Source organism: Chanos chanos, chromosome 5, assembly GCF_902362185.1.
Source record: "Chanos chanos chromosome 5, fChaCha1.1, whole genome shotgun sequence".
NCBI lineage: Eukaryota > Metazoa > Chordata > Actinopteri > Gonorynchiformes > Chanidae > Chanos > Chanos chanos.
The window spans coordinates 47,238,315-47,254,069 of NC_044499.1; the positions used below are offsets into that span (position 1 = coordinate 47,238,315).

At 40.7% G+C, this 15,755-nt stretch overlaps 1 protein-coding gene across 2 annotated transcripts in view; it reads left to right on the forward strand.

The window, feature by feature from the left end:
* vti1a (vesicle transport through interaction with t-SNAREs 1A) overlaps positions 1-15,755 on the forward strand; it is a 114,952-nt gene that overhangs the window by 20,473 nt on the left and 78,724 nt on the right. Inside the window, exons 4-6 of one of the 2 annotated variants that reach the window (XM_030775336.1) lie at positions 93-170; positions 6,556-6,576; positions 12,201-12,285. In XM_030775336.1, coding sequence (XP_030631196.1) covers positions 93-170; positions 6,556-6,576; positions 12,201-12,285 — 184 coding nt within the window. The remainder of the gene's footprint in view (positions 1-92; positions 171-6,555; positions 6,577-12,200; positions 12,286-15,755) is intronic. The other variant, XM_030775335.1, reaches the window with a different exon arrangement.

A 15,755-nucleotide genomic window follows, 5' to 3' on the forward strand; every position in this document is an offset into this window, starting at 1 on the left:
CCCTCTTCTTCTTCCTCTTCTTCGCCTTTCCCCTTGGTCTCTCTCTCTCTCTCTCTCTCTCTCTCTCTCTCTTTCTGTCTTTCCCATTGCAGAAAAGGTCACGTATTGCCTACAGTGATGAGGTTCGGAACGAGCTCATGGGGGATGATGGGAGTTCCTCGGAGAATCAGGTAGGACGCTAATCAGGGGCTGCGGGCCCCCGGTGTGGGTGGCTGCTCGGGGTGAGGACAGGTCAGGGCCGCGAAGGGGCCCGTCTTTAGGCCACCGTGGCATTGGCACCCATTCATGCGGAAGCAACACTGCTTAATGCAAAGCTGGACGGAGCTGAATAGGTTCCAGGCCCTAGCCAACGTCTGGGCACCGCCAGATTGGGACAGCTGTTCTCCATCCGTCTGAGTCCTTATCCTTCTAAAGGCAACCCCCCCCCCCCCCCCCCCCCCCCCGCGCCCCCCAACCCCACCTCCACCACCACTACTACCACCACCATCACTACTACCACCACCACCAGTAACAACTCCAAAACCCCAAGCTTTCACAGCCTTTTAAACATCCAGGGTGTGGGATCCACACAAATTTAAGAGCCCTGTACAGATTGAATGATTAAAAAGAGGGGGAAGTGTTGGTCAATTTGCATAATTCCGGATACGAGTTGTTTTCGACCGCATCTGATTGTTAGCACATAACGTAAGACAGCTTTGTTTCACGCGAGCTGTTTTTACAGTTAAAACAAAAATAACGAAACATTTCATTATTTTATTTATTTATTTTTAGGTTAATACTACGTTTTACGAAGACATTTGTGTCACACGTTGAATTAAAGCAAAAACCTCGACAGTGCAATCCAGCCTGAAGTGAAGTGACAGAAATATAATAAACAGACTAAACAGTTTTGATTCATTCATATCAAAAAAAAAAAAGAAAAAAAAAAGAGAAACATCTTTAAACTCATCTTAATTACTCGGAATTTGCCACAGGCTCTTGAAACATCATTGTTCTCCATTATCTCTGAAGTACTGCATCAAACTAAAAAAAAACAAAAAAAACCCAAAACAAAAGAAAAACAACAAACCCCCCCAAACAATAACAAATCTAAATGGACATTTTAACACTTGAGAGATGCTTAGTCTATCTCTCACCTACACATCTGCTTCTAACAAGTAGATTTCTAGAACAGGATCCTTTGAGTAATTATATTTTTATATTTTAATTATCCTGCCAACTTTGTAGGAGATGCCTCATGTTGCTCACTCCCTCTCTCTCTCCCTCTCTTGTCACACACACACACACACACACACACACACACTCTCTCTCTCTCTCCCTCTGCCTCTCTCTCTCTCTCTCTCTCTCGCTCACTCATGCATGCATGTTTTGCACAAACAGTTTCCACGGGCACTTTGTGAAGTACACAAAGATCGTCAGCCGCCGAGATGAGCTAAATAAAGTTGTCTCCTGCTTTTCTTTTTCTTTTTTTTCCTTTTTTTGATTCCACTACTTATTACCATTTCAATAATGACCCTTTCACCTCACATCTTACAAACATATGTACGGTTAGCAGAGATGCGTAATTGATATGCATATTCCCTCCAAATTAGCCAGACTACATCAGTAACTGTGACATTTCACATGCAAGTTGAGGAGAGATTTGCTGCCACAGCTGTCACAGTGAGACGCTGATGATTCTTATCAAATTCTTGTCAAAATTGTCAAAAAAAAAAAAAAATTCCCCTCCAGTTTCAAATATAATTTTCCCCATCCCTTTCAGTACACTTTGTGGATGAAGCGTCTTCTATTCCTTCAGAGTTATCTTCTTTTATTCAGTTTAACTTTGCTAAAAAAAAAAAAAAAAAAATCTTATTTAATATGCATTTTTCAAGATGTATTTGTTATATGGTTTTTATTGTGCAAATGAGTTCCCTTTCATTGGGAAATGAGATAACTGCACATTGAAATATGTTTCACTCCTACTGTATAGTCCTCCAGTTAAAAACAGATCAATCTTCTAGACATTTTCTTTAGATTCATTTACCCTGTGGCAAAAGTATTTGAAATGCTTTTTTTTTGTAATTATGTGACATGTTTAGATATGCGGGTGAGGTGTTCAGACGTTGGGGTTTTGTTTTATTATAAACAAGACAAGACTGCAAACCCCTTCCCCTTAATAACGCACAGATTTGTAAGATTCACGCAAAACCCTCATTTGACATCAAGTGAGAGGAGGATGCTTGGAGATAAAGATGCATGGAGAATGGACATACACATGCCTGTAAGGACGCACGGAAAATGTCCTCAGCTTTTTCAGGTGAACAGTCCCTGTCTTTGGACAAAACCGGAGGGTTAAGCAGTCAGATAAATGAAATAAACAGAAAGTGACATGTCTGAGAGTTTAGCCATGCTATCAAAGAAATCATATATATGTGTATACTGTATATATATCTACATACACATATATAATATATATACACACACACCCACACACACACACACACATTTTTTTTTCTCTATCTCATAAATATGATGAAAAGTTATCATGTATCATATCTTGTTATTGTGATTTCTGCTGTTTCATTTGGCTTTAAGTGTTTTGAGTTTTTGATCCAAGTTCTAACTGAATGAGAGAACACACAGTAAAATGTGTTGATTTTTTTACCCTAAACAATACAGCATTCTGATTATCTCCCATGCCATGCAGAGACGTTTGAACAGGGACTCGTTAAAATAGCCTCGTTAACAAGTTAAAGTGGAGTAAATAGTCAGTGCAGGAAGCTTGCCTTCCCCCCTGTTTCTTAGGTGCAGGATTTACATAATTTCCATTTTAACTTGGAGACAGAGATAACTCTAGACTTGGTCTTGCTGTGAGTGGAGTGCAGGGAACTTTAGGGGTTGTTTTTTTATTTATTATTTTATTTTATTTTATTTGAGTGAGTGACAGAGCAGAGGGGAAGAGATGGAGGGGGGGGGGGTTGCTAGGGGCAAGAGGGTCAATTTAATTCCTGACGATCTGAAAGAGGTCAGCATCATTTCTCATAGCCCCGGCTGGGCTGATCATTACCAGTCACAAATCTTTTCCTTGCAAGGCAAGGATTTATAGCTAAGTAAATAGGGAAGCGTCATAAGTTCTGAAAATGGCGTGTTGGCCTTGCGATAATGACTAAAGGACAGTTTAATAGAGTTCGGCATTTATTCGTTATCTGTATGCGGACAGAGCCCGAATTGGTGCTATCGTTTTTTTTTTTCTTTTTCTTAATAATGTGCTAGTCTGCCATTGCACTTCCCCCCCCCCCCTTCATTCCACTCTCCCCTCATTCCCAACCGCCTACCACCCCCTACCCACCCCCACAAAAACACACACACACACGCACACGCTTTCTTTACCGCACACATACTTGTGAACGCACACACACATTTTTCTTCGTACGAGAAACACTCTGCGGAATAGTTTCGATTTCAGTCACAGCAGAAGGCTTGGCCACAAGAGATTGTGCTGGTTTGAGCCGGCATGGACCAGATTTTACAAGCTACAAAGGAAGCAGATTACCACTTGTATCGAATTCCGTATTGAATAAAAAAAAAAAAAAAATCTTTGTTTGAAAATCCGCTGATTATCATAACAGAAAAAAAAAAATGCAGCAATGCAATTTTGAATGCTGGCTGGCACTGGGGGGAAAAAAAAAAAAAAAAAAAGCACAAGGAAGGCGGTCGTTGAAGCATAATTATATGATTTTATAACATTTTGTGTTTACTGCTCCCCCCGCGCAAAAAGCTAGCAGACGCAGGTGGTTTAGGCGACCGAATTTCTAACCGTGCTCAAGGAAAAGAAAAGCGAAACGGACGAGTGGAATGGCGAGCTTAAAATCTCTTGTTTGGTTTCCGAAAAATCCACCCATGACGTCTCGCAGTCGTCCAAGCGGCACAAATAAGATAGAACAAGATTTGTTTGGTCTTCTTTGAGAAGGCCGGTAGGACGGCACCGAGCTAGCTGCCCATCTGACGGCCTCGCTCCAACTCTAAGTAGCCACATCTGTAGTGTAGTTTTAAACTTTGGCCCCTTCAATAACACAGGCATCCTGAGGGTTCTGACCTTAAAGAGAAAAGATATGGTGCTTGAAAACCGGCCTGTTTCTTTCTCACTGAAAGAGGGGGAAAAAAAAATCTTATTTCTGAGGATTTTGTTTCTGTATGTTCTGGGAGATCCATACTCTGCTAAAAGTACATGGCTTAAGGTTTTTTTTTCTTTAACCCATTTTATTTCTAAATCTCATAACTATGTGGGCTTGTTATCAAAATTATAGTCCTGGTGGTTTTGTCTGTTGTACGTAGTTAATCATGTTTTAGTGTAACAAGAGGAAAAGTTCATCTGTATATTCTGAATTTCTATTTCTTTGTCTTGTTTTGGGGTTATTTTTATGTGGTTATATAAATTCAATACATACATGTTTCACGTTAAAACATACATACATGTGTATATGTGTATTTATACATACATACATATATATGTATGTATGTGTATATATATATATATATGGGTGTGTGTATGTGTATATATTTATATATATACACACACACACACACACACACACACACATATATATATATGTATGTATGTATATATATATATATATATATATATATATATATATATATATATATATATATATATATATTACACACACACACACACACACACACATATATAAATATGTATATATAAACACACTTACACACTTATGTACTTATATACTATGTATGTATATATGTACGTAATGTCAACAAAATATATATAAATATATATGTTTTTTTGTTTGTTTGTTTTTTAAGACAAAAATGTGTTGCCCCCCCACATTATTAAATTCATGTTTTAAGTTTTTTAATTTAGATTCGAGCATTTCTGGCCATATTATCCCATTACCTTTGTCTCTCTCTTTCTCGCCCAGTGTGCTAATGGTAATTTGTCAGATCAAAAATAAAAGGAAGCATTGTGGTTATACTGACACGGTGCCTAATAGCTTCTCAATGTTGGAGTAGATGCGACGGGGCAGCTTTGTTGTGCGACGAAGCGACACGTTAGTCGAACGCGTACGCGCCGTCGTCTTCCCCCCCCTCCACGAGCCGGCGAACGGCGGCCACGGCAACCGCGGTTTAACATCAGTCCCATAGACCTCTCTCTTTTTAGTCTAGAATCAAGTTTATAATTTATGATCCAAGTCCTCCTGCCTCTTTTCTGATACGACAGCAAATGATTTAAAAATAGGAGAAAAAAAAAAAAATTTCAAAAATGACCAGTGCATACAAAGAGAGATGAGAAGACTCTAATAATGGCCCAAAGCCTCCCGTCAGATGTGCGAACCTTTCATCGCGAGCAAGAAATGGAGATTACAAAATCACCTGCAACGGCGGACAAATTAAGCAACTTGTCCTCCTTCCCCTCCTCTGCTGAATATGTTGTGCGCGCACGATAAGCAGGGCTCCCTCTCCGTACAGAATGGCTTTCTAAAGCTCATCCCCTGTGGTGGAAGCACCTTTTTAAATGCCGATTTCGCTTCATCAAACCTAAATTGCGTCGGGCCCCAGTCAATGCCCGGGCTCGAGGATAATACGCGCGAGCCGTTAAGAAACGGACGGAACAAGAAAAAAAAAAAGACGCTTTCTCTCAACGACAGTTTTTAATTTGTCATTCCCTTTTTTCTAATATGAATAAACCATGTAAATTATCTTTTTTTTTGTTTCTTTTTTTTTGGCTTTTTCTGTTTAGCGTATAATCAGCGGCAAGCGTACGGATTTATGTGTACGTATACACGGCAGTGTCGTACGGGTCCCATGCATAATCTCCTCCGCAAACATGTTTATCAGCAGATTATGAAATATTGAATATGTGTCAAAAAATGATTGACATGCCATCAGCATTTGAAAGGCCTGACTCTATGGAGTGATGCATGTTTTTTTTTTTTTGTTTTTTTTTTCCGTTGTCGTTTGCTGGTGTGGCATTTCTTTCCTTTCGTGGAGTAACTGCTATATAGCGAGATGTAGATAAAGGTTCTCAAGGCAGTAGTTATACTGTACCCCTATCTGTATTTGCTCACTGTACTGTGTGGAATTTTTTATTTATTTATTTTTAATATTTTTTGTTTATTTATTTATTTTTGTTTTTTGCTATATCGAGTGCTGTGATGTGACTTGATTCCCCCCCCCCCCTTTTTCCATTTCCTTGATGATGATAGTTTCGACGTCGTGAGTGGAGAAATCCATTCCCAGTCTCTTTGTTTAATGTGACAGCGCAGGAACTTGATCTTTGTTTGTTCAGAAAAGTCGGCCCGAGTGCCGTCTTTAGCTTCGTTTAATGTGTTTGTCTGTGATTTCAAAAATGCTAAACATACAAACAGATAAATCGTCAAGGTTAATTCTGTACCCAGCCGTATGACTGATCTGCTTCCTGCCATGTTACTCCTTTTTATCTATCTTTCTCTCTCTCTCACTCCCTCCTTCTGTTTTCTCCCTCCCTCTCTCTCTAACTCTCTCTCTCTCTCTCTCTCTCTCTCTCTCTGTGCCTTCATGTGGCAGTTGATAAAGTTACGTGAAGAGGTAAGTGCTTTTCCTGCTTCCTGTTTTACTCTGCCATTTCCTCTGTATGCTTCATTCATTTTTCCCCTTCTGTTCTTCAACTGGGATCTAATCTGATTTTGTGTTATATATCTACATCTATCTATCTATCTATCTATACACACACACACACACACACACACATATATATTTATATATATGAACCTTAATAAGACTTAAAAGCCATTGCACACCAAAGCTTAAAAGCGACATTTAATCGAATAGTCAAAACCCCAAGCGAGTGAAAAAAAAAATAACAAGAGAAAACAAGAGAAGGCTTTTATATGGATGGTTGGCCCTCACTACCTGTCCCTTATCTGTTTCATACCAGCGTAGCACCCGCTGATCTGTCAAACTAATGGGTTATTCTAGTCGCACTTTACAGTATTCTCAGTTCACACATAGCCTCTCTGCTGTGGATGATTATGGTCAGAGTGTTCTGCCACACACACACACACACACACGTATAAGCGTATGCACACGTGTGTTTATAAACGTAACTTCCTCTAATAAGGCCAGCCTGTCTCTTCATCAACAGGCAAATATGTTTTATGAACGCTGTAATAATACGTGAGTCTTATTGGAAACCAAACCGTTCCTTTAAGCCTCATAATCAACAAGCTGTGGACCACGATTACAATATTCCTCACCCCGCACTGGGCTGTCTCTACATGTTTTCCCTTCCTTACTCAGCCGATAAGAACACAATAGCGTGCCTTCCCACAGGAGATAAGTGGAATGTTTAAAATGTCCTTTTGTCTTTTACTCATGCAACGTGGAAGTGATCGTGTGGGGATTATGGAGGGAATTGGTCAAAAAAAAAAGGTTTTGTTTGAGTGTGTGTCTTGGCAAGTATATCTGACTATCTCCGTGTATGTGTGTGTGTGGATGCGTGTGTGGATGGGTGTGTGTGTGTGTGTGTGTGTGTGTGTGTGCATTATGTTTGGTCTTGGGATTCCCCTATTCGTAGAGCCATGGTGTTGCACACAGACTGCTGTATCTAAAGATCTCCACTCACAAAGGAAGCTTGTCGCCTTCTCTGTTCACTGGAGGAGTGGATAGACCTGTGTCCTGCCTCTCTGGCTTTGTAAAAATGTTTAGTTAGTGATTGCTTATCTCCATTGATAAGGCTGTTTATAAGGGCAGGGATTTTCCTTTTGTCTCATCTTTGTGCAGAGGAATAATAAACGCTTTAAAATTTCATTTTAAAAAAATGGACGCACGAATATTGAATCAAACATCTGGACAGCGTTTAGTCTGGAGAAAAGTAGAATGTAGATGCAATTTACATGCTCCTTTTGAAACTGACTCAAATGTGTGAAACTTGCATATTTGCAAAGATCACTTTAATGCTCATGTATTGTATTTGACATTTTTGGTCTAAAATACAAAATAATAATAATAATAATAATAATAATAATAATAATAGTAATAATAATAATAATAATAATAGTAATAACAATAATAACCATCATCATCATCATCATCATAGTGTTGTTGTTGTTGTTTATTATATTCTAGTATGTATTTAGACATACAGCTATCTCAAAATTGCTGAACATAAAACAATCTGAAACTAATGAACAGAAAATGTGGATAACCCAGCAGAGGATGTTCTCAGAGTCAACCCTTACAGATATAAGAATAAGTTTTTTTTTTGTTTTTTTTTCCTCTGCTCCTCTGTAGGCTACGTTGACTTCAGTGTTTGTGTTTGTGCTTGGGTGTGTTTGTGATTGTGTCTGTCTGTGTATTTTACAGTGGTATTGTTTAGTTTTTTGGCTTCCCGGAGGTGAAGAATCCCAGCTCTACAAAAGCCACTCCATCCTTCAACATTCATAATTTAGAGCCCTACTCGCTGTTGAAGACTTTGCTATCCTTGACTTGTTTTTATTTTCTTTTTCTTTTTTTTTTTTTCTTCCTCCCTTTATATTTTGCTTTTGTCCCTTATGGCCAAACAAAATAGGGATATATTTTCTCAGTCTCGGGTCAGAGATACCTTTAGCTCACTCACCAGTCTTTGCTTCTGGAATGTTCCGATATTAGATTAATTGTCCAGCTTTTGTACCCCCCCCCCCCCTCCCTTTCCCCTCCATCTATATCCCAACCAGCTCACGCTCTCTCTCTCTCTCTCTCTCTCTCTCTCTCTCACTCACTCTCTCTCTCTCTTTTCACTCTCTCTTCATCCTTCCATTTGCTGAATTTTAATCAAAGGACACACAGCTTATGTGCACTTAGCCTCCTAAGTGCATATAAGCTATGAACTATAAACTGAAAAACATGTTTAAATATTTAGCACCCATATTCACAGCTGTTTGACACTTGTAATTCCTCTCCTTACAAGTCCCAAACAAACCACAGAGAGGCTCACGTCGTCAGCCAGAATCACAGCTGTCATCTTTATTCGCTTTGACTCCTCCCGTCCCCCGCTTATTGAAATAATAAGGAATCATCTCAACTTTTTCTTTTCTTTTTTTCTTTTTTTTTTTTTTTTTGAAAAATCGTGAGATAGTAAGCGGCCCGTGTTTGATATTGAAAAGAGGGAGAGGAAAAGAGAGGGAATCCTTTTGAGTGGCGGCCGCATTGTTCCTGGGCTCCCCGTTAATAACTTAACAACTGAAGTGAGAGAATCTTTTACGAAAAAAAAAAAAAAAAAAAAAAAAAAAAAAGGGAAGAAGAAGAAGGAGAAGAAGAGGAAGAAAAAAAAAAATCACACTTATAGTTCCTAAGAAGGTTCTTTGTAGAAAATGTTGGTGTCAGATAAAAAAGCATACATGCATAAGCGTAAATGGGAAGGGGCGGACGTTTCTCACCGTCACACCAATATTTATCGTCCTCTGTTTAAAAGGAGCTCCTGTTGAACTCTGTAAGACCAAGAAAAAGACAGAGAGAGAGAGAGAGAGAGGGAGAGAGAGAATTCTGATTACAAACCCGGTTCTCTCACAGCGAATAAATAAGCCAAATGGATTTTCTTTTTCAGTCGGGTCAGTCCGCGTGGGCGATTTAATATCCGTGTTTCTGGGTCCTTTTTTTTTTTTTTTAATCGTTTAAATTGTGTCTCTGTCTCTGTCTGTGTTGTTCATCATTATCTGTTAACCACAGTCTCATCCTGTCTGCATGCACAATAGCATTGTGCGGCCATGGCCTTGTTAGCATTCCACAAAGCTTTGTCATGACTTTTGGCACCACATTAGAAGCCATATTAGAAAACATTTAGAGTAAAAGTGTTTTAGAAGCACAGACCATATAGCTTCTGTTTTCTTTTTTTTCTTCCCTGGCCTTTATACAATCTTGAGTTGTCATTTTTCTTTTCTTTCGAATGTTATTTGCCTTGTAGCGTGGCGGGTTGTCGGCCAGTCCTGTGTTAGTGTACAGATTTGGATGGACCACCCCCCCACCCCCCCATCCTTCAGATTGCATCTGTGTCAGACCCAAGTGTGCTATTCTAATGATCCCTCTCACAAACTGGCACCACCAGCCCCAAACCCCCCCGCCCCCAACCCCCCCCACCCCATCCCACCCCACCATCAACCCAACCCGCCACCAACCCACCCCGTAAAAGTGAGAGAGGCAGAGAGAGAGAGAGAGAGAGGGAGGGAATCAGCATAAGAGTGTGTGTGTGTGTGAGAGAGAGAGAGAGAGACAGAGACAGAGACAGAGAGAGAGGGTCTGAAAGAGAGAGAGAGAGACAGAGAGAGAGTGAGAGAGAGAGAGAAGGAGAGAAATTCAAGGAAAAGCTTTGAAGTGGCTTTTCACCGTGCTAGTCTGCTGGCCGTCTCCCCGAGACGTGTCACCTTTGCCGAGAGGGAATAGGAAAATCACGTTTCGAATGGTAATGATAACATACTAATCACTTGAGCTCTTTGAAGACGGAGGAGCGAAGCTACTCTGTCAGTATCCCCGGCTGCCTTATGCTCCCAGGCACCGAGGCACATCCATGGTCTAGGTGTATTAGCTTAAGCGTTGCATGTCAATACGTCCCCTCCATCTCTGCCGATCCAGAGGGGCTCATTAAGCAGAGCTGGTTCCCTTTTCCCCTGTGCGTACACACCCCCTGTCTTTCCTCTCTCCCTCTCTCTCTCTCTCTCTCTCTCTCTCCTTTTCTCCCTTATCTCTTCCTCTCCCTCTCCCTTCCTCCATCTTTCACCAACACCCCCCTCCCTTAAACTATTAAAAAGTATTTCTGCAATTTTAAATGACATCTGTCAAGCCAGAGGAGGAGAAGAAAAAAAAAAGTTCAGAGGAAGGTTTTTTTTTTTTTTTTTTTTTCCCCTCTTTCCTTTCTCTGTGATTGTCAAACTTTGAAAAGTGGAATGTCTTCTATTTTTCATTTCATTTCCTTGGAGTGATTAGCTGGTACATATTTGACAGCTTAACTAGAACTGGAAACTCAACGCAGCCTTTTATTCTTCCTTTGGAAGTGAACAGCAACACACACCAGCCCTCCCCAGAAACGCTTTTACCATTCTTCATCACGTACCACAGATTAGACTCCCCGACCCACGGCTAAAACGCTGGGGTCATTTGGTTTTTTATCCGTTTGAGGCGAGAGTTGCCGTAAAAACGAAGGCAGATGCAGTGATGAGTCTGGATGTATGGTGCATATATACATGCACGTATGCATTATATACCTTGAGGAGCCTCACACAAACACTTTTGTCAAACACTTTGTGAACTAGATCTTATGATGTAGATCATTCTGCAGACCATTGTATATAATACATATATCACATATATGTTTTTTTTAGCTGATATCTATATCGTGGTTCTATTGATGCCACAATAATGCTATAATTATAATAATCAATTCTAATACTATAAATATATTAATAATAATACTGATGTAGGAACTGTAGTTTATTCACCAGTGGATAGGGCTTAGTGATAACAGTAAAACTCTCCATAAACAAGCTTGTAGCTGGCTTCATTCAGGTCCATTCCTAAAATACAATTGGTGCTAACGGTCTAATTAGTTAATCTCCTCTGGTGCTCCCTCGGTAAATGCGAGGAAACCACATTTTTCCGACCTGTACGCCACCAAATTGAAGTGAATGCATAGGCTTGTCCCATGTGACTAGCTTGTGAGGTTTACTGCAGCAGGAGAGTCGTCCTCCTTAGAGATATTTGCTCATTTTTCAACCACCAGTGATATTGTATTTAATCTCAATTAGCTCATCCTCCAACACTGCTCTCTGCCCCTCATGTTCAATTTGGGCTAATGAGATCCAGTGTCAGTGAACACCCACACACGGGTGAGAAACAGCCCAGTGAAAATACAGAAAATTCTTCAATTTCAATCCTCTATTTCTAAAAAAAAAAAAAAAAAAAGTTACACGTTCAAGGAATTACATCGGTGTTTGTCTTAAATGTGTGTTCGCGGCATGTTGCCATCGAATCATACGCGTTGGTCGGATTAGAATCGGCAGCCAGGGATCTGCCTTCATAAGATTCCTGTTCTCCTTTGCTGGGCTGTGTTAGAAAATGGTCTCTTTCAATTGTTTTCCAACCCTCTCAATCTTTTTTTTCCCCCCTCTCTCTCTCTCTCTCTCTCTCTCTCTCTCACTCTCACTCAATTATTGTTTTCTTTCTTTTTCCTTGGTTTGTTTCAGAGAGCGCATCTGTTGGACAACACAGAGAGACTGGAAAGGTCATCCCGGAGGCTGGAAGCTGGGTACCAGATAGCTGTGGAAACCGGTAAGCATTGTGGGTAAAGGGGGGGGGGGGGTTGGGCTAGTTGGGGAGGGGGGGTGGAAGGGGGGAGTAGGTGAGCGACAGCAAATTGTCTCGCTCGTATGCGTGCTGAGGGGGAAAAAAAAAGGGAAAAAGCGTTGACGACTGGTGACATTTTCAGGAGCACATCAAAGAGAAACGAGAGGGAGAGGTGTAGCGTGGAGCCAGAGCAGGAGCCATAGCAAAACACACACACACACTGCCTTATTTTGCCACGTGTGTGTGTGTGTGTGCGCGCGCGTGCGTGTCTGTGTCTGTGTCTGGGTCTGTTCCAGTTTGAGTTTTTCGTTATGATTTGAAAAAGATTGGAGGCGACCAGCTCCACTAAACAATGTCACAGCTCCTCCAGAATTTCTTAATTTCAGATAACAAAATAAAACAGCAGCGTTTTCTTTCTTTTCATGAACGTTTTTTTGTTTTTTTTTTAACTCAAAACAATTTTTTTTTCTTTGTTGCACACATACTGAATCACATGCCTTTCTTAAGGTCTGGTTGCATGTGTTTTAAATATAAGAAAATGAGCTCATTCAGATCTTAAATAGATGAAATCTGTAGGCATCTATTTTTTTTTTTTTTTACCCCCAATTCGTGCTGACTGTCACTGTGTTATTGAGGCAGAGTGAATTCCTCTGAGATGTATCAAAGCACGCTCTTCAAGAATCAACTGGCTTTCTTTGGCTTGCGCTGTAGTTTTGAAAAGTTTGTTAATTTACACTATAATGGCGGGGTGGCTGACTCGTGCGACGCCGACACAGTTAATAATTCAAGTCAAGGAAGGGTTGCACAGACCACTGCTTTTTGATGTTTTCTAAGTAGAACTCACAAATTCATAAATACAATCTGCATCCTCTGCTTAAAAATTTTGTTTCATTTCTTTCAGTTCATTTCAGGCCTGTGCGTTTTTTTTTTTTCCTTCCGCCTTGCATAATGTTATGTTTAACGTTTTTTTTTTTTTTTTTCTCCGTCTCAGACTACGGCAAACGTCCTTGTTTTCGTTCGGTTGGGATATATTTTCACCGTCGTGCGTCTGTGTGAGCCGAAAACGTACGACGGCACAAAGCGAAAACACAGCTTATACACTTCACTGACACATTCAGACCTTCCTTTGTGGGACGCTGTACTCTTAAAGTACTGCCCCCGCTCCCCTGGACCCCCCCCCCCCCCAGGACACCGCGTCGTCTCCTCCGCGCTGTGTGCGCTCCAAAACGGGGACAATGCGTGTTTACCCATCCCTGCCCCGCTCTATAGCGACGGCAAGGCCGATTGTCGGCGACCGTGGCTGTGTGTCTTCCCCCCGCGCGCGTAATCCGTGACCTCCGCACCCTTGTACGGTCAAACCCTTTGCCCACACACACACGCACACACCTGCTCGTCTCTCAAGGAGAACCGCAGGTACCCGGAAACATCCGGCGAGAGCAGGCCTGTGGAACTGAGGTTAAAACACTGCGGAGAAACACACACACACACACACACACAAGGAATGAAAAAAAAAAGCACACAGGGAACACACACACATTCTGGAGTGCACAAAGGCAGAACAAACAGACTCACACACCCTAAGCTCAGGGAGCTGAAGTATGGCGAGCTTTTTGTTTGGGACACAGTCGTGACCCTCCATGGCTGCATTGTCCTTCGGTGACTCAGTCCGTCTGATAAACCACATCTTAAACCACACACCTGCCTCTCCGACACACTCGTACTCCCTCTCACACAACACAAGCTCCCATCTCTCTGCAGTGCTCTCACACCACTCAGTGTTTTTCTGTCTTTCTGCCTTTCCGTTTTAACGTGTAGTATGTGGTGAAGCTGTAGTAATTACACAGTATGTGGTGAAGTTATAGTAATTACACAGTAGTAATTTTTTTTTTTTTTTGGCGCATATGTACATGCTGTTTATGTCATATTTGAAATTGTTATTTTCTCTTTTGATATATTAACTTCGTTTTCATGAAACTGTCAATTTCGAAAAAGGTCGTATTTTTAAATCCTCCAACAACCAACAACTTTTGCTTTTTTTTTTTTTGTTTTTGTTTTTTTTGTTTGTTTTTTTTGAATGCATTGATTTTCTGTGAGTGAAATGCAAGCTTTGCAGTGCTACCCGGTGTAAGCTTTTTTTGCCCTAAACTTCAGTCCGGGAGAATGTCGCCGTGTTTAATTATTAATGAAGAGACAGAATGTAAACATGGTTTTGAAACCAGCACCAATTTGCAAGAAATAATTAACAGTTAGGCTAACGAAAATATCATACTTTGAATTTGCCTTAAAAAGACTCCACAAACTTTTAGCCCAACATTCTATATTTATTTATTTTTTTTGTTTATTTATTTTTTTTATGTATACAGACTTTCATTTCTTAATGTCTAAGCGACGTCCTCCTTTGAGGCAAAATTGGTAAAATGTAAACTAGTAATTATGTTCATTAAAAAAAAAAAAAGAAGAAGACAGGTTTGAAAGAAAAATAATAAATGAGTTTAAACACTGTTCCAAACACACATCTGAGAGAGAAAAATACTGTGACCTTACCTTTTCTTTGACATGTTTAGAAGCTGAAAATTTGACATATATATCCTACATTATTCACTTCTCCATTTGGGGGAGAAAAAAAAAACAACCAAAAAAAAAACGTGTAGGAAAATGCTGGTGGTGCTCTTGTTTGTATGTTTGTTTGCTTGTTTGTTTGTTTGTTTATTTTTTTCTTCTGAGAGTGATTGTTGAGATTATTGCGACTTGCCCGGATACGGCGTGTCAGGAACGCTCGAAGGCTGTGGAGTTATATTGCCTGTGCTGTGTCGACATGCACTGCTACTTACCCCTCTGTTTGTCTCATAAATAAAGTATGGGGCTTCATTAGGAGAGGCCATGATCTTAAAAGCCTAGCGAAGCAGAGGGCAGCCCTCGTCGAGCGAGAGGAAAGCAAAGCAAACCTAGGCCATTTACGGGCGTTTTTATCCCGAATGTCCCGAAGCTGCCCAGCTCTCGATGAATCCTAATCAAAGAAACGCCACACTGTTTATGCATCAGCCAGGAATCGGGTTTATTTGAGTTATGATTAATGGGAAACTTGAATGCATTTTTTTTCCCCCCAAAACTCATCTTTTAGAATTGTTTTAAGTGGTAGAGGCTCAAGTTTATAATGGTTATTTTCATAAATTCGCTTTTCGAATCGCGCGCGCGCGCGTGGCGTTACCCGGCGAGAATCCGTCAGCGTTGACGGCGGGGTCCTCTGCCGCCGCGCGGAAGGTTCAGGGCAAATATTTCACCACAGTTGCAGTTTCTACAAATTGAGAACACACTTCCCTCAAATTTTTGTGTTATGCGGCTTGTAATCTCTGCACTTGCACTCACTTACTGCCAAAGTAAACAGACAAGATGCTGGTATCGGGTGCATTACTTTGAGTAGTGTGCGAAGGGGACTAAAGAGGTGGCCTTTGAGT